Source organism: Phaseolus vulgaris, chromosome 10, assembly GCF_000499845.2.
Source record: "Phaseolus vulgaris cultivar G19833 chromosome 10, P. vulgaris v2.0, whole genome shotgun sequence".
Classification (NCBI taxonomy): domain Eukaryota; kingdom Viridiplantae; phylum Streptophyta; class Magnoliopsida; order Fabales; family Fabaceae; genus Phaseolus; species Phaseolus vulgaris.
The window spans coordinates 3432538-3456499 of NC_023750.2; the positions used below are offsets into that span (position 1 = coordinate 3432538).

Below are 23962 nucleotides of genomic sequence, written 5' to 3' on the forward strand. Positions count from 1 at the left end.
ATGACGTTGCCAATTAGATATTTTATATCCTATGATTATGCTACTTCTACACTTAAATATGAGTAAAATTAACTAATTTCAAAATTTTAAAAAATAGTAATTATAATTTTGTGTATTATTAAATTTCTGATATTATTAAATTATAATTTTATTATATTTTATGATATTTATATAATATTAAAATTTTTGTCGCATATTATTATATTAATATTACGTTAGCTTTAAAAAAAAATATAGATTTAAATTTTAAATCCAATTAATTTGTTTTATATAAATATGGATTAGGATTTGATTTGAATTGGATTTATAAAAATCCAAATTAGTTTTATAAAAATATGAATTTAAATTTAAAATCCAATAATATTTGGATTTGGATTTAAATTTTGTAAAAATTCAATATAGTTTTATAAAAAAATATGGATTTAGATTTAAAATCCAATCCAAATATTTAGATTTAGATTGGATTTGGATCAAAATTCAATCCTTAACCACCCTTATCAGAAAGAACAGCAATGGGTCACCGCCGCGAAGGGCAGCGACAACGAAAAAGTGATGGTAGCAAAGAAAATAGTACAAAGCGAAGGAAAATGTGGAAGTTCACCGTTGAAACTGGCTGAGCTAAACATACTCATTAATATTAATTAATGACTCGTGGATGCAAGTAATTGTAGAATTATCTAAAGTACTCTAGTTAGTAAAATGTGAAGTTTTTATTGATTAACTAAAATTCTAATTTGTAGATATTCATTTTACTTATCCTAGTTGAAGGATAAACTTATAGAAGATATTCACATGTAGTACACTTTCATATTTTTCATAAGTAACTTTATGATAACTTGTATATTTCTAACTTTATTTATGATAGCTTATACCTTAGCGTATAAATCTTAGGATCATTGTATTGTTAATAATTGTTTATGTACTTATACATTGTTAATATCTGAAAAAGATTTATTTATCTAGAAATTGTGTTTGTTATATGTATCGGTCAACAATAAACGAATCTTGAACGAGTTAGCATTCAACTTAGTTGATCAACACAATCAAATCCATTAAACTTAAACAGAAGGTTAGCATGTCCAAACAATGATTAAGGATTTGGTAATGTATCTTTAATTATGGTACAAACCTTAATCCGACCCAATAACAATGGATTCATTACAAAATCATATAAATGATCACAAGTTTCGAAGAAAAGGTATGTCATCATGACATATTAACTGTGTCGAACATCGAATATCGAGACCTTACTTAAACATCAAAGTGTCTTTTGCAGATATCATCTTAATTGAGAGTTTGCAAAGAAGTAGAGAATAGCAAAAGAAAAGGAAAAAGAACAATTTAGAAGAAAAAAATTGTTAAGAAAAGTGAAAAAAAAGACCACCAACCGACTGAAAAAAGAGATAATAGTTCTCTTGTAAAAAAACATTATAATTAGGGAATCGTAAATTTTAAATTATTATGAAAATTGAAAAGTTAAAAACAGAAAATTGAAAAGTTATAACTGAAAACTATAATGAAACCTATAAATGTAAATTGAAAAAATTGACATGTTTAAATTATGCATAAAACAAATAAAATAAGTGTAAAAACGAGAAGTGAAATTAAAATTTGTCTCATTTAGTCTTAAATAAAGGGATTGATGCTCATTAAGTTGAAACGAAAACAGAGACTACCTAGCAGATAGCAAAGCAATGCTCATAATAACATGTCTTTATTTCATAATGCATGTATTTTCTAAAAGAGAATTTCTTAATGAGATATTATGTGCTAAAAGGGAAAAGAATTGACAAAATTAACAGGAAGCAAACAAATAAGATAAACAGCTCAAGTGAAGCACAGTTTGAGGAGTGAGAAACAAGGCTAAAATAAACATGAATTTCTTAATAATAAGCTATACTGGAAAAGACGAAAAAAGATGAAGTGGAACCGAGCAAACAATGATTAATTCCATAACTAAAGGGATCCTCCTGTTCTCAAAGAAGATCAATGACTTACCTGAAGTCACATAACATTACAATTTTCTTTATGAATCTAAGGAGAGAGTTTTCCTTTGGCTCAGGCTCTTCTCTAAAGTAATTTAATTCACCACATATGGGATAGACAACTGTGTTCTTGACAACCAATCCATGACCAAAACTCAAAATAATCTCCACCTTGTCTCCATATCCTAAATTTGACAATATACCCTGCCAATCTATATAATTAAAGGAAATTACTGTGCCATGCTTGTGTATATGCAATGTGCACTTTGTGTAGTTAACAATTAAGACACTTCTAAGACATTCAGTTGCGTCTATTTCAGGGGTTGATGAATAAACAACACACAAAACCATTCCCTTCAAGTCACGATCTAGAGGCACAGTAAAAGAAACAGAATGTTCCTCACCCATATGGCCCAACCAATAAGGATCATTGTCAACTGGGAGACAAACATCACATGACTCACCGCTTACTGTTACCTGTACCATGTGATAAAAAGCTTAGACATTTTTATAATTTTAGCTATTCAAATTATCTTCTGCAACCATTATTTGTCATCAAAAGTTACAAAATGTAATACAACTTGTTGTGTTATATCAGAATCATGCCGTTAGGGATTTAGAATGCATATCTGTGTTCATCTCTTTCAGTTTATATTTCTACAATCGTTAGGAATAAATCATGAAACTTATAAAGCAAGAAAGTGGAAATCAATTTCCTAGTACTTAGATACTTCATTAGGATTATTTTGTGTTCTCTTAATTGCTAAAGTCAGGGTGAAGGTGACAAACCAAAGCAAAGCTAGAGAAGAACCTTAGATACGTTATGGCTGACAGCATTGAAGAATTCATGGTATGCTCCAACACCAATCAAAGAAGACCCGAAGTGCTGCTTTGAAATTCCTGATTCTGTAGTAGTTGCAAAATATTCGACCAGAATATTTTTCAATTGCTTAGATAGTTGAAACTCTGTGTCACATTGCACCAAAACACTTCGAAGATTTGCCAGGCTGCTAAGAAATGGCTGAATATCATCCCAACTATTATCCTCCATATCCATGCAAAACGAATTAATATAAGATATGGAATTCGTTGTTGGGGACATCCAAGACCGAATAATAGAAGGAAAAAGATTAGGCGGCAATCCCTCAAATCCACGTAGGGATATATATCCAATGCTTTTTGATCTTACAATTGAAAAGGGCACTTGTTTAACAGCTGTATTTTCAGCAATTAGAGTTCTCAAGGATTCCATTTGCACTGTTTCTTTTTCCAATAGGTCAATCATCGAACAACCAGAGAGAATGAGAGTTTTTAAAGATTTCAACATGTATATATCTGCGGGGAGATTGTTCAGACTTGTACAGTCCTTCAAATTTAGCAGTGTAAGACTGGAGAGACATCCAATAGATTGGTGTACTTTGCGCAATCTTGGACAATCTTTGAGAATGAGCTGTTCAAGACTTGGTAGTTCGGAAAAGTCAGGGTTTCTGTTAAATACTTAGAGTGACTAAGATTAAGGACTTTGAGCCACCTGAAAACCTACACCGTGACAGTTTTTTTGACAAGTATCAGAGAAGAAAATCAAAATGAAACAGCAGTAGGTTACTGTTTTTGTTTTAGTTAGCTTTGTGTTTTAATAGAAGATGGCACGTAATAAAAACCTGAGGTTCTTTCAAGAGGAGTCGAAGATGAGTGTGTTTTAAGTGAATCCCTATTGCATCATGCAGATGAAAACCCTCAAGTACGCGTTCTGAAAAAGGCCCTTGCAAACTGACCCATCTCAGTTTCCTAGAAGTGTGCTCAAAACTTCCAGCGAGTTTCAGCGGCAGTCTTGATTGTTCTCTTTTGACTGAACGCAGTTTCACAGGCACTGCCCAGTAGTTTATCTCCTGTGATGAAAACAGTAAAGAAAAACAAATGTACTGAATATTAGAAAGCAAAGCAAACACTTCCAAGAGAAGTTTTAGAAACCATATATAAAGAATGTTCCTACCGAATTATCTGTCAATACATATTCTGCGTCATCAAACTGCAGTCTCCTCCTCTCCATCCGAATAATTTCTCTACCCATTTCTTGTAGCAAAGGATGCATTCCAAGTTTGTTGTTCTTTTTAATTTTTATGAGGCTACGTTCTATCAGAGCTCTTATTCCAGTATCAGCATCTACTCCACAGCCATTTAGGATCTTGGTAACATAGGCTCTGCCCTTACCAACGAAGGAACAACATACATCAAGGAATAAATCTTTTTCCATTTCATTGCGTAAACCATCGAAGCTTATTTTCAATTTCGGTTGAATGTCGTGCAGGGGAATTTTCTCCAATTTTAACAAAACACTATTCCATTCTTCTTTTGTCCTTTCAAATAAACATTTTCCGATGACTTCAAGAGCTAGAGGTAGTCCTTCACAATGAATAGCTACACTTTTTGCAAGGTAATTGTATTCATCTTTTGGTTTTGCTTCTCCAAATGCATGCCAACTAAGAAGCTCGAGAGACTCGTTTTCGTTCATTAGCTGTAATGGAAAAACAGAATCAACCTGAAGAATCCTTGGTAGGTCTACATCTCTTGTTGTAATGATTATTACAGTTTCTCCACTGAACCATTCACGCCATTTCAATAGTAATGATGCATGAAACTTAGATACATCGTCAAGTACAATGAGCACCCTTTTCCCATGAAGTCTATCTCGAATCATTATTCTCCCCATCTCAGCGCTAGGTGTCTTCATCTTTGTTTTTAGGACATCTAAAAGAAGTTGTTGTTCTAAAAGAGGATATGCTCTTGTTCCACTAGGTTGTTTAATATCTTCAATGAAACTTTTCTCTGTACCGTGAATTTGATTGTAGATGGCTTTGGCAAGGGTGGTTTTACCCGATCCTCCCATTCCACATATCGCTATCGTAAAAACTAGCGAGGATTTATTTTTGATGGTTCGAATCACATCTTCCACACGGGATTGTAATCCAACTGGAAATTTAGTAGCAGACAAAACTGATAAATGAAGAACGGTCTTAACAATTTTGTGGACTAGTTCAGCATCACTCCTTCAAGTTATGTAAGAAGTCATGGAAGAAGTCATGTAGTACCAAAATTAAATAACAACACAAGCTTAAAATTTGGTGATTGAGTGAGTGATTTACCTGTGATTGCTCTCATCCCATCCAAATAAATTTGCAGCTTTGGTGAGTGCGTGGCTCCACCTGGACATGCCATCCTCCAGTTCTTGCCCTGAGAATGCTTGCTCTGCAGTTGCTTTAAAGGCTTTTCCAAAATCACCCTTCTGAAGACGTACATCAGATGGCTGGATTTCGTAATAAACAGGCAGAACATGTCGGCAATAAGTTTGGTGCGATTTGATGATTTGTTCAAGCTGATGAAGACACCAAGCAGATTGAGAATAGGCTGTGGTGAAAACAACAATGGCTACACGAGAGGGATTGAGAATTGGTTGTTGCATGTGAATTGGGTTGTCTGCATTGTGGTGATGAAGGAAGGTGGTGAGGCCAACAGCAGAGAGGGCAGAATCGAGATGAGAAACAAATTTCCTTTGGATGTCTTCTCCGTTAAAGTTGATGAGCACATCGTACATCCGTGGGAGTTTGGATGATGAAGAAGCCAATTCCATGGAAGGAATTGATGAGTTGATGAAGTGTTTAGGATAGAAAGCATGAATGCAACACAGTGAAAGAAATGATTTGTAGAAATACAAAATCATTTAAAGTACTCTTTTAATGGTCGAGGAAGCGCGTTAGCACACCATTGCATAACCTTTTTTACTTTAGCCAGTCAAAAACTTAGACCAACGGCCACTTTTTTAAACCATTAAAAAACATTAAACATTTTTTAATAAGTTTAAAAACGTTTTGTTAAACCTCTATTTTAAACCTTGTTAGGTATTTTCCTCCTATTATACTTTTATATTTGATCCATGCATTTTTATATCGGCAAGAACTACAAAAATACATGGACTAAAGGTAAAAAAAGCTATTGTATATTGCATAGGAACAAAAATATTAATAAACTTTTCTCTTACAGGAGTGAAGATGCTCTTATAATCTTTCTTTTTTATAATTTATGTTTTGTTGGACCTTTAGTTTTAGTTTTCTTATGGAATTTTCTTTATGTTTTATCTGTTGCGAAGTCCAAGTGTTTCTCTCCTTTGTATTTTACATAAAACTTTATTGGTGTGCATGCATACGTAATGATAGGAATATACAAAGTTTCTTTCCTGCTGTTTTTCCTTTCTTCTTAAATCCATGAAATCCTTTATGGTATTAGAGCGGGATTGTGCCGCTCTGATATCCCTTCTTTTCTCTCTTCTTTTCGTTCTTGAGTCTTCTTGTTTTTCTATTTTTTACCATGACTACCGATGACTCCTCACAAGATGTAGCCAGTCCCTACTACTTTCACTGCGAAGAAAATCCAGAAGCATTGTTGGTTTCGCCTCAACTTCATGATAGTAACTATCATTCATGAAGCCGTGCGATGAAAAGGGTTCTTGAAGAACAAATTCAAATTTGTCAATTGAGAGATTCCAAAGTCGTCAAACAAGAGCAAGCAATATGAAGTATGGAAACATTGTAATGTCATTGTGATTTCTTGGATAACTCGAAGCCTTGTGACTCAAATCGCTCGAAGCTTTATATTTATAATGCAAGAGATTTATGGGAAGATTTGAAGGAGAGATTTTCCAAAAAGCAATCATTTCTGCACATTTAACCTTCTTCAAGAAATAAACTCGATCAAGCAGGGAGAGAAGAGAATCTCTATGTATTACACAGTTTCCAAAATATTGTGGGAAGAACTAGATTCACTTTGACCCATCCCTACGTAAGTTTGTAGTGTCAAGTGTGCCTGTAGATTGCCCAAGACCATACTTGAGTTCAGAGAATTAGAGAGAGTTATGTATTTTCTTAAACTTGATGCAATCCAAGGAGATGCATTTGAGAATTCATGGAGTGGCAGCGGAATGGATGAAGGTTTGTATCGACATTGAGAGTGAAATGGTGAGGTTTGAGAGTGATTTAGGTGCTAGGAGGTAGAAAAAGGTGAAGCCAACTTTCTATGGTTTTCACTAAAAATGCTCTCTATAAAAGAGAGATTTGGGAGAGAAAATGAGTTTCAATTATGAATACTTCACAATTAGTGCAAATCTGAATACATAGTGTGCATTTGAGTTATTTATAAATAAAGAGGATGAAGGTAACTTGCTCATTAAGTTACCATAATTCTAATTAAGTTACCATAATTCTAGTTAAGCAAGCTTAACTAGAGTGAGGTTTAGTTAGTAAAATGTGAAATTGATTAACTAAAATTTTGAATTTGTAGATATTCCTTTTACTTATCCTAGTTGAAGGATAAACTTATTGAAGATATTCACATGTAGTACACGTTCATATTTTTTCTAAATAACTTTATGATAGCTCGTATATTTCTAATTTTATTTATGATAGGTTATGTGCCTTGCGTATGAATGTTTGGATTATTGTATTTTTAATAATTGTTTTTTTTATAAAAGCTTTCATGTTACACATCACTATGTAACTTTACATCTCAACTAGGCTGACATCTCAAGTAACAACAATCATCTGTAATCACATGAAAAAGTATTATTCAAAGAAAAAAGAAAGAAAATAAAAAAAAATTATGGGGGAATTACACCAAAACTCATATGTTAACAAAAACGATACATATGTAGATTATATATATATATATATATATATATATATTTATAAAAAACTTTAAGAATAGTCTAGATGGAAGCCTACTATATCAATGAAATGATTCTCTGTGAATAAATCTTAAGGTAGCCAACCAGCTTATCTACATACGCATTCTCTTCACGAAAAATATGAGTAACTCTAAACCTGATTTTTCCCACAATAATTAATACAAGTATTTCATCGATTATGAAGCATCCACGGAACATTAGTCCTACCAGTAAATGCGGCATAAACTAAGGCATAATCACATTCAATTCATACATTAGTAAGACCCATCTTTTGAGCTTCCTTCATAGCATCTATAACTCCATAAAACTCAACAACCAAAGGAGTCTGAATGTCAAGAAACGCAAAAAAACCACCAATAAACTCCCCCATACTCCCACCGAAAAGACTAGGATAACCCCTATCAGTCCTATCAATGTTAATTTTAACCAAGCCCAGTGAAGGGAACTCCCATCTAATAGGAAGAGGACGAAAAACTTTACCAGTACGAGTATTAACACCAAAAACGTAATCATGTTGAAATCCAACATATCATTTTTCATTGAAGCTTAAGACGAATTCCCACTAGACAAGTTAAATCTTTGATTACCAAAATAACCCGAGTAACATCAATCTTATCCTGAAATCTAGCATAATTCCTCATACGCCATATCATCCACATAGAAACAGTTATCACAACAAGATTAACCAATTTAACCAAAAGATTACCATCACTCTTAATAAAAGAAAGAAGATCATCCTTATTAGAGAAAGGAGAGGTAAGAAAGATCTGTTGAACCCAACTCCAAATATGTAAAGCATTGGAACATTAAAAAAATAAATGCTAAATAGATTCTCGTGCTTTTCACAAAGCGTACACAGAGAACATATATGCAAACCTCTATGCTGAATATGCTGATCTGTAGGAAGTCGCCCATGAAAAACTTTCCAGAGTAGAGTTTTGGAAGGTGGAATAGATGAAGACCAAATGAATTTGCCCCAACCACAGGGATCTCCTAGATCCAAGAAAAAACTCCTAGCCGATTTAAAAGAAGAAACTACCAGACTCATAGAATCCAATTATGAATATCTTGTTCCTCCTTAACCATGATATGATTAAAAAAATGAGACATATGCAATAAAGACAAGGGAATATTTCAATCACAATCATTCCAAAATTGGGAGATTGTATCCGGAATGCTAGCACCATCAGATAACCGTGCAATATTTGCTAAAGAAGTAGTATAACACCATTTATCATTCTAGAAATTAATAAAAGTACCTGTACTAACAGCCCAAGACGTATCATCAAGAATAGTGTCATAAAACTACTTAATTCCAGGTCAAATAGATGAGGATCTATAAACCATTATAAGCTTGTATTTTTGTTTAAGAACTCTGGCTTTTAGGAGAAAAGACCAAGGCTTGTTGCTATAAGCAAAATTCCAAACAAGCTTAAGAAGATACGCATTATTTTCATGGTGGAGGTTAATAATCTTCAAACCTCCATTCTCAAGAGCAGAACAAATCTTAGTCCAATTAATTGTAGCTATGCCTTTTTTTCAAAATATCACCAATCTAAATAAAATTTCTACACCATTGCTCGACTTGCTTAAGAAGTGAAACAGGTCATATGTACATATTAAAGCTATAAGCTAGAAATCCAGTAATCACCATATTCACCAACTGAATCTGACCCATCATGCTAAGAGATTTACCTCTCCAAGATGCTAGCTTCAATTTCACTTTATTAGCCAAAGGTTGAAGAAATCGACACTTTGGAGCACCAACAAAGATAATGCACTCCTAAATAATTAAAAGGTAAACAACCATGACTACTAAAAGAAGACGTTGAATTTTGGTAACAAATTTTTCAGAATTATCCATGGTGAAAAAACTATTCTTAGAGTTATTAACATATTGACCCGAAAAATCACCATATGTTTTAAGCAAAATACTCAAATTTCTAAGAGACTTATTATCCGCCCTACAGAAAACAAATATGTCATCATCATATAAAATATGAGAGAGAGTGATATAACCTTGCGAACTAGCCATATGTAGAATTTTCTTATCATTTACAAGCTTAGAGATACCTCTACTTAGAATTTCCTCTGCAAGTCAAAAAAAAGTAAAGGAGATAATGGATCACCTTGTATAACACCTCTACTACAAGAAAAATAACCCACCAAACTAGTATTTATCCTAATAGAAAGCATAGTTGAACGAAAGATTATACTAATCCAACTGACAAATGAGGGATGAAAACCAAAGCATGTCAAAACTAATAATAAGAACTTACAACTCATAGTGTCAAATGGTTTATGAATATCAACTTTCGAAGCCACATTACCTCCTCTAACCATTTTAGAAAGCATGTTAATAGCTTCAGAAGCAATACCAATACAATCTTGAATTTGTTTACCCTGCACAAACTCATATTGATTAGGAGAAATGATTCTAGCAGTCACAATTGCGAGTCTATTCGCCAATATTTTGGAAATAATCTTAAATTTGAAATTAGCAACAATTGGCTTGTAATCTTTAATGGAGCCAACACTCTGAATCTTAGGAATAAGAGATACCACATTGTGTTCATTCCAGAAAGAACCCAGTTTTGTTTAAAAAACTGTTGAACAGCTTTGCAAACATCCGTCCCAATAATGTCCCAACAAGAATGAAAGAAAAAACAACTAAAATCATCCAGACCGGGAGCACTATTACCATTAAGATTAAAAACTTCATTTTTAATTTCCAAAGAATCCAGGCATTTAATCAACATAGTATTATCCTCAAAGGAAACCAGTTCAAGAATATAAGTACCAATAAACTTTTTCGTACTACTTGTATCCCGATCATTAAAAATAGTCTCAGCATAAAGATTTTTATAAAAACCCAAAATATGATCCTCAATGAGTTTAGGATCCTCAATAATCTCATTATCAATCAGTAGGAGATGAATTCCACTAGAATTATTTCTCCTCTTTACCATAACATGGAAAAAAACAGTATTTCTATCCCCATTTTTAGACAAAAGCATCTTGACCTCTCTTTTCAAAACAAATATTGACAGTCAAGAGCATGATCAAGCTCCTCCATAGCAGTCTTTTCTTGACAGAGAAGTCCATCAATAAGAGACGAACTAGCAGTCTCTAAGTTTTGTTGGATACCAAATAGGAGACCTTGCTTAAGAAGCATTGCATTGTGAACATTACAAAAAGATTTTTTATTCTAGCCTCAGAGCTCAATTTTCAACCTTTTTAATTTATGTTGCAAAATAAACATAAGACAACCAACAACTGTATTAGTCCAAGAATCATGAATAAACTTCATACACGAACTATCCTGAAGCCACATAAAAGAAACGAAAATTGCTAACCTTCCCTAAATAATTACTAGCAAGACTAGCAAGAATAGGAGAATGGTCAGAACAATTTTTAACAAGAACCTGATAAGTACAAGAATCTCATTCATCCATACACAATCCATTACATAAAGCCCTATCCAGTTTTTTTATTAATTTTGTGTAACCCTCTCCTCCCATTACACTAAGTATAACGAGGTCTAGAGAAAGGCATACAAATAAGATCATTAATATTAATTCAATCAAGGAATTCATTACAAGAAACCTGATTAGGAACAACCCCCCCTTTGTAGTCATCAGTCGAGAGAACAACATTAAAATCTCCCAAAATACCCAAGGCCCCTTGAAGAAACTAAGATCCCTCCACAAAATTCGTCTGACCAAGTATGCGTTAACACCATAAACACTTGCAAAGCTAATATTTATCATGCAAAAGGCAATTTACAGAAATAAATCGATCAATAACCAAGAAATTTTGGACAAGATTTGGAATCGACAAACTCCAAAGCTTAGCAGCTTTATTAACAATTGGAAACGTAGCAACCAAATGCATATTAACATATTTGAAAAGAACATATAAAGCATCATTGTACGACATCATAGGTTCAGCAAGAAAAACAATAAGAGGTTTATGCAGTTTAAGTAAATTAAACAACATCTCCACAATTTTGTGGTTTGCCTTGGATGGAACTGCTTTAGCAATTTTTTAGATTTACCAGTCCCTTTAGGTGGTACCTGGTTTCTAGTAGTGCGAACTATAGAAGTTAGAATCGTTCAATCGTAAGATTCGAATCGCGATTCAAATCAAAACTTCACTTTTCCGATTTAGATCGAAAGATGAATCGTTTTTGGGTGTCAATCGTGATAAGAATAAAGTGAATAGTGGGATTCTCGATTCTATTTCATTAGAAAAGTTGACCCACCTTTCAGAAAAGTTGAACCATTCTTTTATTTTTTTATCTTTTTTAAATTATATTAAAATAAAAACTGTTTATGTTATTTTTACTTTTTTATAAATAGTTATTTAAGTTTGTGTTTCTTTTATTTTTTATATAAAATTATTTCAGTACTTTTTTATTTTATTATATAAGATTTATTCATGTTACTTATTTTTATTTAAAAATATATCATATTTTATTTATTATGTATCTTACGATTCATAATAAGATTCGATTCACGATTCAAAAAAATCGAAAAACAATTCACGATTTGAATATCGATTCTATAACCATGGTGTGAAAAATATCCTCCCCAGTAACACAGACATTCTCCTCCATCTCACTAGGATCTGCCCAAAATTTAGAGACGACCTAATTTTCAATAGTTATATATTCAGAATTAAAGACAACAATGGAAGTCGGAATAATTGGCGTACCAGTATTAGGACCACCTCCCTCATCTACAATTTCCCATCAAAAGATGAAAAGTGATTTTGCAGAGTCAACGTATCATTATATGGGAGTAGTGTTTTGGTAGCACCAAGTGATTTAGCCATATGAACAGAGTTATAACATTGTTTATACCTTTCCCAAAATGATAACGTTGAAAAAGATTTATCTGGGAATTGTGTTTGTTATAATTAGAAAATTCTAAATTGTTATGCAGGGAGAGAAATTACTAAAAAGTCAAATATTAAAAAGAATGACTTAATTTATCCATTGGCTAAAATCTTAACCAACATTGAAAATAGTTGAATGTAAAATAGGTGAATATCTTTTTTTATGACTTGTTCTTATCCACATAATAAATGTACTTTTTATATTATATAACCGATATAAAAAGTGCGAAAATGTAAAATTATCATAACATATGCCAATTTTACAATTAACAATGAAAATCTAAAATATTAATAAAAATGTTGTCTATAAATATTAGTTGTACTTGTCTCAATGGTTATTTTATTTGAATCGTTCTAAAACATTATATTTGAACATATCAAATGAATATTAATTTATAAGAATTAAATTTTAAACATTTTTAACAAAGTTAAAATAATTTTTAAGATCATGGCTATATTTGAAAAAAAATGTTAAAAAACTGAAAATTGAAACGAAAACAGAGACTACCTAGCACATACCAAAGCAAAGCTCATAACAACATGTCTTTATTTCATAATGGAGGTCTTTTTTTAAGAGAATTTCTTCATCAGATATTATATGCTAAAAGGGAAAAGAATTGACAAAATTAACAGCAAGCAAACAAATAAGTTAAACAGCTGAAGTGAAGCACAATTTGAGGAGTGAGAGACAGAGGGCTAAAATAAACATGAATTTCTTAACAATAAGCTATACTGGAAAAGAAGGAAAAAGATGAAGTGCAAGCAAGGACACAATGATTAATTACATAACTAAAGGGATCCTCCTGTTCTCAAAGAAGATAAATGACTTACCTGAAGTCACATTACAATTTTCTTAATAAATCTAAGGAGAGAATTTTCCTTTGGCTTTGATTCACCACATATGGGATAGACAACTGTGTTCTTGACAACCAATCCATGACCAAAACTCAAAAATCTCCACCTTGTCTCCAGATTCTAAATTTGACGATATACCCTGCCAATCTATATAATTAAAGGAAAGTACTGTGCCATGCTTGTGTATATGCAATGTGCACTTTGTGTAGTTAACAATTAACACACTTCTAAGACATTCAGTTGCCTCGATTTCAGGTTTTGATGAATAAACAACACACAAAACCATTCCCTTCAAGTCACGATCTAGAGGCACAGTAAAAGAAACAGAATGTTCCTCACCCATATGGCCCAACCAATAAGGATCATTGTCAACTGGGAGACAAACATCACATGACTCACTGCTTACTGTTACCTGTACCATGTGATAAAAAGCTTAGACATTTTTATAATTTTAGCTATTCAAATTATCTTCTGCAACCATGATTTGTCATCAAAAGTTACAAAATGTAATACAACTTGTTGTGTTATATCAGCATCATGCCGTTAGGGATTTAGAATGCATATCTGTGTTCATCTCTTTCAGTTTATATTTCTACAATCGTTAGGAATAAATCATGAAACTAATAAAGCAAGAAAGTCGAAATCAATTTCCCTGTACTTAGATATTCATTAGGATTATTTTGTGTTCTCTTAATTGCTAAAGTCAGGGTGAAGGTGATAAACCAAAGGGAAAGCTAGAGAAGAACCTTAGAGACGTTATGGCTGACAGCATTGAAGAATTCATGGTATGCTCCAACACCAATCAAAGAAGACCTGAAGTGCTGCTTTGAAATTCCTGATTCTGTATTAGTTGCAAAATATTCTACCAAAATATTTTTCAATTGCTTAGACAGTTGAAACTCGGTGTCACATTGCACCAAAACACTTCGAAGATTTGCCAGGCTGCTAAGCAATGGCGTCATATCATCCCAACTATTATCCTCCATATCCATGCAAAACGAATTAATATAAGATATGGAAATCGTTGTTGGGGACATCCAAGACCGAATGATAGAAGGAAAAAGATTACGTGGCAATCTCTCAAATCCACGTAGGGATATATATCCAATGCTTTTTTATCTCACAATTGAAAAGGGAACTTGTTTAACAGCAGTGTTTTCAGCAATTAGAGTTATCAAGGATTTCATTTGCACTGTATCTTTTTCCAATAGGTCAATCATAGAACACCCAGAGAGAATGAGTGTTTTTAAAGATTTCAACATATATACCTCTGCGGGGAGATTGCTCAAACTTGTACAGTCCTTCAAATTTAGCAGTGTAAGATTGGACAGACATCCAATAGATTGGTGTACTTCTTGCAATCCTGGACAATCTTTGAGAATGAGCTGTTCAAGACTTGATAATCCGGAAAAGTTAGGGGTTTCTATTAAATACTTGGAGTGACTAAGATTAAGGACTTTGAGCCACCTCAAAACCTACACCGGGACAGTTTTTTTTACAAGTATCAGAGAAGAAAATCAAAATGAAACAGCAGTAGGTTACTGTTTTTGTTTTAGTTAGCTTTGTGTTTTAATAAAAAATGGCACTTAATAAAAAAACCTGAGGTTCTTTCAAGAGGAGTCGAAGATCATTGTGTTTTATGTCAATCGCTATTGCATCATGCAGATGCAAGCCGTCACGTGGGTATTCTGAATAAGACCGTTGCAAACTGATCCATCTCAGTTTCCTAGAAATGTACTCAGAATTTCCATCGAGTTTCAGCAGTCTTGATGGTTCTCTTCTGGCTGAACGCAGTTTCACAGGCAATTCCCAACGGTCCTGTGATAAAAAGAGCAAAGAATAACAAATGTACTGAAAATGAGAAAGCAAACACTTCCAAGAGAAGTTTTAAAAGGCATATATAAAGAATGTTCTTACTGAGTTATCTGTCAATACATATTCTGCATCATCAAACTGCAGTCTCCTCCTCTCCATCCAAAACTCTTCTTCTGAAATTTCACTAATAATTTCTCTTCCCATTTCTTGTAGCAAAGGATGCATTCCAAGTTTGTCGTTCTTTTTAATTTTTATGAGGCTACTTTCTATCAGAACTCTTATTCCAGTATCAGCATCTACTCCACAGCCATTTAGAATCTTGGTAACATAGGATCTGCCCTTACCAACGAAGAAACAACATATATCAAGGAATAAATCTTTTTCCATTTCATTGCGTAAACCATCGAAGCTTATTTTCAATTTCCGTTGAATGTCGTGCAGGGGAATTTTCTCTAATTTTAACAAAACACTATTCCATTCTTCTTTTGTCCTTTCATATAAACAATTTCCAATGACTTCAAGAGCTAGAGGTAGTCCTCCACAATGACTAACTACACTTTTTGCAAGGTAATTGTATTCTTCTTTTGGTTTTGCTTCTCCAAATGCATGCCAACTAAGAAGCTCGAGAGACTCGTCTTCGTCCATTAGCTTTAACCGAAAAACAGAATCAACTTGAAGAATCCTCGGTAGGTCTACATCTCTTGTTGTAATGATTATTACAGTTCCTCCACTGAACCATTCAACGCATTTCCATACTAGTGATGCATCAAACTCAGGCACATCGTCAAGTACAATAAGCACCCTTTTCCCAGAAAGTCTTTCCCGAATCATTCTTCGCTCCATCTCATTGCTAGGTATTTCAACCTTTGTTTTTAGGACATCTAAAAGAAGTTGTTCATCTAAACGAATATTCGATCTTGTTTCACTAAGATGTGCAATATCTTCAATGAAACTTTTCTCCGTGAATGTAGCACTAAGTTGATTGTAGATTGCTTTGGCAAGGGTGGTTTTACCAGATCCCCCCGCTCCAGTTATCCCTATCGTATAAACTTCGGTGTTATTTTGGATAGTTCCAATCAGATATTGCACGTGAGACTGTAATCCAACTGGGAATTGAGATGGTTGAATTTCGTAATAAACGGGCAGAACATGTCTGCAATAAGTTTGGTGCCATTTGATGATTTGTTGAAGCTGATGAAGACACCAAGCAGATTGAGAATAGGCTGTGGTGAAAACAACAATGGCTACACGAGAGTGATTGAGAATAGGTTGTTGGAAGTGAAGTGGGTTGTGTGCATTGGGGTGGTGAAGGAAAGTGGTGAAGCCAACAGCAGAGAGGGCAGAATCGAGATGAGAAACAAATTTCCTTTGGATTTCTTCTCCATTGAAGTTGATGAGCACATCGTACTTCCTTGGGAGTTTGGATGATGAAGAAGCGAATTCCATGGAAGAAATTGATGACGTCATCAACTGATAGAAGAAGAGGATCAATAATGCAACACAGAACCTTTTTTACTTCAGCCAGTGAAGAAATTAGCCAACGCCCACTTTGAATCCCTAAAATATATATTATACTAATAATTACGAAAGTTTGTCTATTTTTTTTTAAATTACATATTAACTTTACTTTCATTTTAAAACATACATCAAGTGTCTTTTTTTTTATGCAAATATCCCTTCAAGTTTTAAAAGCTTATAACATTACACATATATCTCTAAAAGAAGTTAATGTAGGTATAAATACAGTTTAGAAAAACATCACGACAGAGAGCTGATTACAGCTGATCATTTGTAATCAATTCATAACATTATTTCAATATCATTTTGTTAAAATTATTAAACAAACATTTTTTTATTTACATTGATTTTGAATTTGTAAGACCCAACTTAACAAAAAAAAAACATAATAAATAATTATTATTACTGGTAGTTATCATTAGGATTGAATAGGTAACGGTTGTCATTAATAGCTATGAAGTGTCATTAGTAAGAATCATTAGCATTAAATGAGTCAAGGAGAATATCCTCAACTGTAAAGTAGAGAGAGTAAGGACACACTTGTATAAAAGGAGGGCAAGGCAAAGGAGGAATGTACGTTTTCATATCCCACTATAGCACATTTGAAACATAACACTGACTTGAGCGTTGGAAGGAGATTGAAGAAAGGTTAAGGACACATCAACTACTCACCAACAAGCATAAGTACTGTCTGGGGCCCTCACAGTCCTCAGAGGTACAATTGGCGTCCACTATGGGGTCGAGACAACACAGTTTCCAGCAGCAGATTACAAACAACAATGGTGTCAACAAGGAACAACGTCAACCATGACCGAATAGCAAAAGAACAAATGACCTTAATCCAAGCTCTCCAAGCGCAGATGGAGTAGTTGCGGCAGAAAAGTGTCGTTGACCAACAGAAGAACGAGGAGGATCGACGGCGACACGAGGAAGATCGATGCCGACAAGACAATGAAATGTTCTTGCTAAAAAGGAGAATGAACAAAAGATTGGAAGTCCTGAGCGGGAGGGGCAATCCCGAACACCTCACCCTACAACCAATCAATCTAGAGCCATACTACCAGGTCCGTCAACTCAACCAAATCGCCAAACTCACCAAACCTCCCGGAACGGTCTAGCCCGACCGAGGAAAAAGAACAGAGAGGACACCCATTCACATATGAGATAATCGACGCTCCACTCCCTTCAGTGTGGAAAGGACTAACCATCAAACCTTATGATGTCTCCAATGATCCATAGGAGCACCTAAACGTCTTTAAAACACAAATGATCTTATGCACAACTGACAACGCACTATGGTGTAAGGTGTTCCCTACCTCTCTCCAAGAAGGACCACTCGGTTGGTTCACCCAACTTCCCACTAATTTTGTGGGGAGCATCAAAGATCAGACGACGAAATTCATCACACAATACGCCACCAGCTGACTGCATCACACGTCGTCCTTATCCCTCCTCAACGCGAAGCAAGAAAAAGGTGAATCCATACGAGCATTTATAGACAGATTCAACAAGGTATGCATGGGCATCAAAAATTTGATGCCGGAAATAGCCATGCATCACCTAGTTGAGGCCATTCGGTCGGGCAAGTTCACAAAAAGCTTAATCAAGAGACTTGCCAAGACATGGATGAACTAAGAACCCGAGCCACGAAGTTCATGCAGATCGAAGAACATGTCGACTACCATAAATCAAACTGAAACCACAAGTAAGGAAAGCGAGAAAGAGAAAGATAGAGGCAACCGTCCCGGACCGAAGCGAGCCGAACGATTTAGAGAGAATCGCGGCCCCCGTTTTCACAGTTACACATCTCTCACAGTCCCAAGGGAAAGGATTCTAGATGAAGCATTACAGCTTGAACTCATCCCGACCCTTAAATAGTCATAGACACCACGAAACGCCGATACATCCAAACATTGTCAGTACCATCGCAACTATGACCAAACAACAGAAGGATGCCAAGCCTTGAAGGAAAAAGTTGAAGAATTCGTCTGGGCGGGTCACTTCAAAAAATTTCAAAATAGATGTTGTAGTACACGGTCTACCCAAAGAGACCGCCAGTCATCTCGAGGACCAAGAGACTATCACAACCACAAGCGTCCAATCAGAAGAAAACAGAGTGAAAGCCTGGTAAGACAGACCCGACGACGGAGTGAGAGTCCCGAATGGAACAATCAGACCATGCATCGAGTGCAGGAAGTCATCAATACCATAGCGGGCCTAATATCACTCGGCGTATCGAAAAAAGAAGACAAATCAATAGTCGGGGGTTTTGTAGGAGGGGATGTTCTAACTCGGCTAGGAAAAAACATCTCCGAGCCATCCAATCAACTCATGTTAAATCCGACAGAGTAGACCGAGAATACCCTCGATAACATTCACCGATTATGATTTTACAGCAATTGACGTCGTTCAAGACGACCCCATGGTAATAATCGTGGAGATTGACAAGTTCGCAATCACTAAGGTCCTGGTAGATCAGGGCAGCTTAGTGGATATTCTCTACTGGAGAACCATTTAGAAAATGAGAATCTCTGAATCGGAGATTCAACCCTATGAAGAGCATATCATCGGGTTCTCAAGCGAGAGACTAGACACCAAGGGATACATCGCCTTATATACCACGTTTGGGGAAGAAGGAGGTCTGGCGAAAACCATAAGAATAAGATATTTATTAGTGAATGCCAATACCTCATACAACATACTACTTGGTCGGTCGTCCATAAACCATCTCAAGGCAATAATGTCTACCCCCATCTGGCCATGAAATTCCCATCCACAACCAGGGACATCGTCGCAGTCCACGTAGATCAAAAGGTCACACGTGAATGTTATGTCGCAAGTTTAAAAGTAGAACCTACCATATGACTGTACAAAGCATCGCGCGAGGCTGATCTCGAAAAAGAAGAGAACGTTTGGCTGAAAATTGTTCTCGTAGCGAGGCAAAGGAGTATATGGTCGCACTCGTAGATCTAGATCCTTGGCTTGACGACGCACGAATGGAAGCGGCCGAAGATCTTCAGCCTTTGCCCCTCAATGATGATGAACACAAGACATACATCGGTTCGTCCTTGAACCTAGACAACCACAGATTGATCAGTAGAACTCTGATGGATAACGTTGATCTCTTTGCATGGACAGCCGCCAACATTCCACGGGTGAGCCCCGACATTATTACACATCACCTCTCTCTTTACAAGGAGGCAAGACTAGTGACTTAAAAAAAACGAAAACTCGAGGAAGAAAGGTGCCATGTCGTCCGCGAAGAAGCCGAAAAATTGTTGAAAGCGGGTTTCATCCGAAAAGCGCATTTTACGACCTGGCTAGCCAAAGTCGTAATGGTCAAAAAATCCAATGGTAAGTGACGGATGTGTGTGGACTATACTGATCTCAATAAATCATGCCCTAAAGACTCATATCCATTACCGACCATTGACCGGCTAGTTGATGGAGCCACTAGCCATAATATCTTAAGTTTTCTGGATGCCTATTCGGGATACAATCAAATCCAGATGCATCTCAAGTGACAAGGAAAAAACAACTTTCAGTACTAACTCTGACAACTTTTACTATGAAGTCATGCCCTTTGGCCCCAAAGATGTTGGAGTCACTTACCAACGATTGATGGACAACGTCTTCCATGGCATGATCGAAAGAAGTGTCAAAGTTTATATGGATCGTCGTCAAGTCTGACTCGTCCGAACAACACATTCAGGATTTACAGGAAGTATTTCAAGCTCTACACCACTATCAAATACGCCTTAATCCCGACAAATGTGCATTTGGAGTAGAAGGAGGGAAGTTTCTAGGTTTTATGCTCATTGATCGAGGCATATAAGCCAATCCATAGAAGTGTAAGGCGATTACCGTAATGCGCAGTTCCACCAGCATTAAGGAAATACAAAGGTTGATCAGTCGACTCACGACTCTCTCTCGATTTATGCCCAAGCTAGCAGAGCGAACGAGACTCATCGTACAACTCTTACGAAAAGCTTCCAAATTCGAGTGGACAGACGAATGTGAAAACATATTCCTTCAACTGAAGACATTCTTGGCATCCCCTCCATTTATTCAAAAGCTGGTTTCCAAGGAGCCCATAGTGGTTTATCTGGAAGTATCAGAGAAGGCATTCAGTTCAGTGTTGGTCCAAGAAATAAATATCAAAGAGCGCCCAGTCTACTTCGTCAGTTTTCTCGTCCAACTTACCCAAGCAAGTTATAGCTCGCCTAGGTGAGAAGTCACTTAGCCAAGTCTAACTAGGTTAAATATGAGGCATAATCCTAGATATCATTGGAAGAGTAAAAGGTGATAGAAAATCCTAGAGGAAACAGTCGTCAAGGAGAAACATCCTGGATCGTCTTTTCTAGCTTTCCATGCTCTTAATGGCCAACATGAGTGGCTAATTCTACCATTTGAGATTGAGAGTAATCTGTTCAAACTCTTATGGATTGAGGTGATATTTAAACAAAATATTTTGTTCTTGATTGATGATTGGTATTGTCATTTTAATCTTAACGCTTGTTTTATCATGATTTTGATCCTTAGATTTGACTGAAAAACATTTCTAAGTTTTTAACCTTAATGATAATGCTTAACATATTTGAATGTTAGGAATAAATTTGAAATGTTAATTGTTATCAACACTTGCTCATAACAATAAGGAGTTTTTATAAATATGCGAGGAATCAATATTTAGGAGATTATCTTAATAATTTTACATACAATGAATCGATATAAATGAATTTTATATGGGCATCATCAAACATAGAATATTATTATGCTTTTCAAAATAAAAAAGAGTGAGAAGGATGAACCCCAATCCCAATTTTCTCAATTGAATCAACAACTCTTAACTTTGCTTTATTTACATTCTTGCAATCTAATACAAACCAAACTTTTATATATTGTTTTTTATTTAGTGAATATTATACTTGAGAATTCTACTATTCCTTGTGGATTCGATATTCATTCATATGGACAAATTTATTACTTTCTGACACAGTACTCTTGCAATAAAATAGTCTTCAAGGTGCCAAACAAAATTTGGTTTGGCAAGAATGTGAAGTATGAACACTCGAGAGTCTTTTAGTTATAAGACAATTGTGTATGTTCTAAAGGATGAAATATCCAAGTTGGATGCAAAGTTAAGACAATGTATCTTCATTGACTTTGGTGAGGATGAATTTGATTGTAGGTTTTGTGATCATGTTTTAAAAAACCTATGATAAGTCAAGCAACATGATTATGGAGATGATGTAGACCTTCCTATTGATGAGAAGGAGGAGGAATATAAATGTCAAGGATGAAAACCCTAGTGATACTATTGAACCATCTGAAGTTTAATCCATGAGGTCTATCAAGGAGAGACAAACATCTCGTAGGTATTCCTCTAATGAGTTTGTGATCTTAATAGATGAGGGAGAAGTTGTATCTTATAAAGAGGCCATGAAAAGTTAAGAGAAGAAAAAATGGTTGGCTGATGAAAAATGAGATGAAATCCTAACATGATTTTTTTATGTTGACTATGGGTAATAGAGCCTTAGATAATAGATGGATCTATAGGGTGAAACATGAGAGTAAATCCATGTCTCTTAAGTACAAAGTTAGATTAATGGTGAATGGTTTTAATAAAATAAAAAGTGTTGATTTTAATGATATTTTCTCACCTATTGTGCAAACTTCATCCATAACAATTATGTCAAGTTTATTTACTAATATTGATTTAAAGATAGAGGAAATGAGTGTGAAAAATGTTTTCCTTCATGTAATTTGGAGAAAGGGATCCACATGAAGCAACTTAGTGATTATCTTATTGAAGGTAATAAAGACTATACGTGTAGGCTATGAAAGAGCTTATATGATTTGAAGTAGGCTTCAAGATAATGATGCAAGAAGCTCGAGTTTGTTATGTGTGAGCAAGGCTACAAGAAGACTACTTCTGACCATTGTGTCTTTGTTATAATTTTTTTAATGATTTTATTACCTTGTTATTATATATTGCTTACATGGTTATTGTTAAGAAATATATTTCCAAGATTGATAGGTTGAAGAAGTAATTGAGTGGGTGATTTGCATTAAGCATATAAGAGGTGTTAAATAGTTTCTTGGTGTCAAGAAGGAGAATAAGCTTTAACTGTCATAATAACATTATATTAAAAGAGAGCTACAAGGATTCTAGCTAGAAAAAAGCCTAGGTGGTGAGTACTTCTAGTGTTACTTATTTTAGTCAATTTGATGTATGCAATGATATGCCAAGACCATATATAACACACATTGTTGGTACAACTAGTATATTTTTGTCAAACCTACCTAGAAAGCATTAAAATGTTGTGGAATGGATTTTGAAGTATCTTCATGGTATTGTTAATATGGAACATTGTTTTGGTGGTGATAAACATTCTTGAGTGAAGTATTCAAATTCAATATAACTAAATATATTGATTCCATATTTGATTAATTTTTCAAGGAAAGTTGTGACTTGACAGTTTAGGCTACCAAAGTTTGTTAACTTTTTTTCTATAGAGACCAAATTTATTGGCATTACTAAAGAATACAAGGAGTTGTTATGGGTAAACAAATTCTTGCATGAGTTTGATTTTGTTCAAGAAAAATATTTATTATTTATTATTTATTATTTATATACGAGAACAATATTTACAATTTTTATATAGTTCAAGTGTTATTCATTTTGGTAAGAATTCAAATTTTCATTGAAGATCTAAACATATTGATGTGAAGTATTATTAGATACAAGATGTTTTTTATGCTAAGTTGTTGGAAGTAACAAATTCATACTAGTGATAATAGAGCTATTATGATGATTAAGTCATTGTACAAAGGGTTGTTCGTGTTGATTTGATATCAATTATTTCATGACATAGATCAAGTGAGTCAAGTCATAATTAAATAACGGTGTTCGAATTGTTACATTCTTAACTAAAAATAGTTATACCTTAATTATCAGTTATAACTTTTTATCTAACTAATAGTTATTAATCATAGTAGATGTATTTTTTTATTTTATTTGAACAAATCATAGTTTTAATCATGGAGGGATTTTCCATGTTAAAACACCCATAATAATAAAATTTAACAAAAAAATCACATTACTACAATTATACATTTTAAAATAAAGATAAACCTAATAATATTTCTTGGT

At 34.5% G+C, this 23962-nt stretch overlaps 4 protein-coding genes across 5 annotated transcripts; all 4 read right to left on the reverse strand.

Moving 5' to 3' along the window:
• Nucleotides 1-1937: 1937 nt before the first annotated feature.
• Nucleotides 1938-5683, reverse strand: LOC137818618 (disease resistance protein RUN1-like). Its single transcript, XM_068622144.1, has 4 exons — nt 3979-5683; nt 3647-3874; nt 2797-3524; nt 1938-2462 (listed from the first exon to the last, which is right to left on the reverse strand). Exons 1-3 carry the CDS (start codon nt 4870-4872, stop codon nt 3360-3362), a joined length of 1287 nt encoding a protein of 428 aa, XP_068478245.1. The 5' UTR covers nt 4873-5683; the 3' UTR covers nt 1938-2462; nt 2797-3359.
• On the reverse strand, nt 1995-3270 carry LOC137819150 (uncharacterized). Its single transcript, XM_068622914.1, has 2 exons — nt 2797-3270; nt 1995-2462 (listed from the first exon to the last, which is right to left on the reverse strand). The coding sequence occupies exons 1-2, from the start codon at nt 3268-3270 to the stop codon at nt 1995-1997; spliced, it is 942 nt and encodes a 313-aa protein (XP_068479015.1).
• LOC137819151 (disease resistance protein RPP4-like) lies at nt 5125-5613 on the reverse strand. The gene has a single exon (XM_068622915.1). It carries the CDS (start codon nt 5611-5613, stop codon nt 5125-5127), a length of 489 nt encoding a protein of 162 aa, XP_068479016.1.
• A 7632-nt stretch (nt 5684-13315) lies between the features above and the next one.
• LOC137819234 (disease resistance protein Roq1-like) lies at nt 13316-16827 on the reverse strand. Of its 2 annotated transcripts, none has more exons than XR_011082258.1 (4): nt 15391-16827; nt 15073-15291; nt 14220-14948; nt 13316-13885 (listed from the first exon to the last, which is right to left on the reverse strand). XR_011082258.1 is itself a non-coding variant. In XM_068623020.1 (4 exons), exons 1-4 carry the CDS (start codon nt 16753-16755, stop codon nt 13511-13513), a joined length of 2166 nt encoding a protein of 721 aa, XP_068479121.1. In that variant the 5' UTR covers nt 16756-16818; the 3' UTR covers nt 13316-13510. The 2 variants fall into 2 exon arrangements, 1 of the variants encoding a protein (XP_068479121.1); XM_068623020.1 differs by having other exon boundaries at nt 14742-14948; nt 15391-16818.
• Between the last annotated feature and the right edge of the window lie 7135 nt (nt 16828-23962).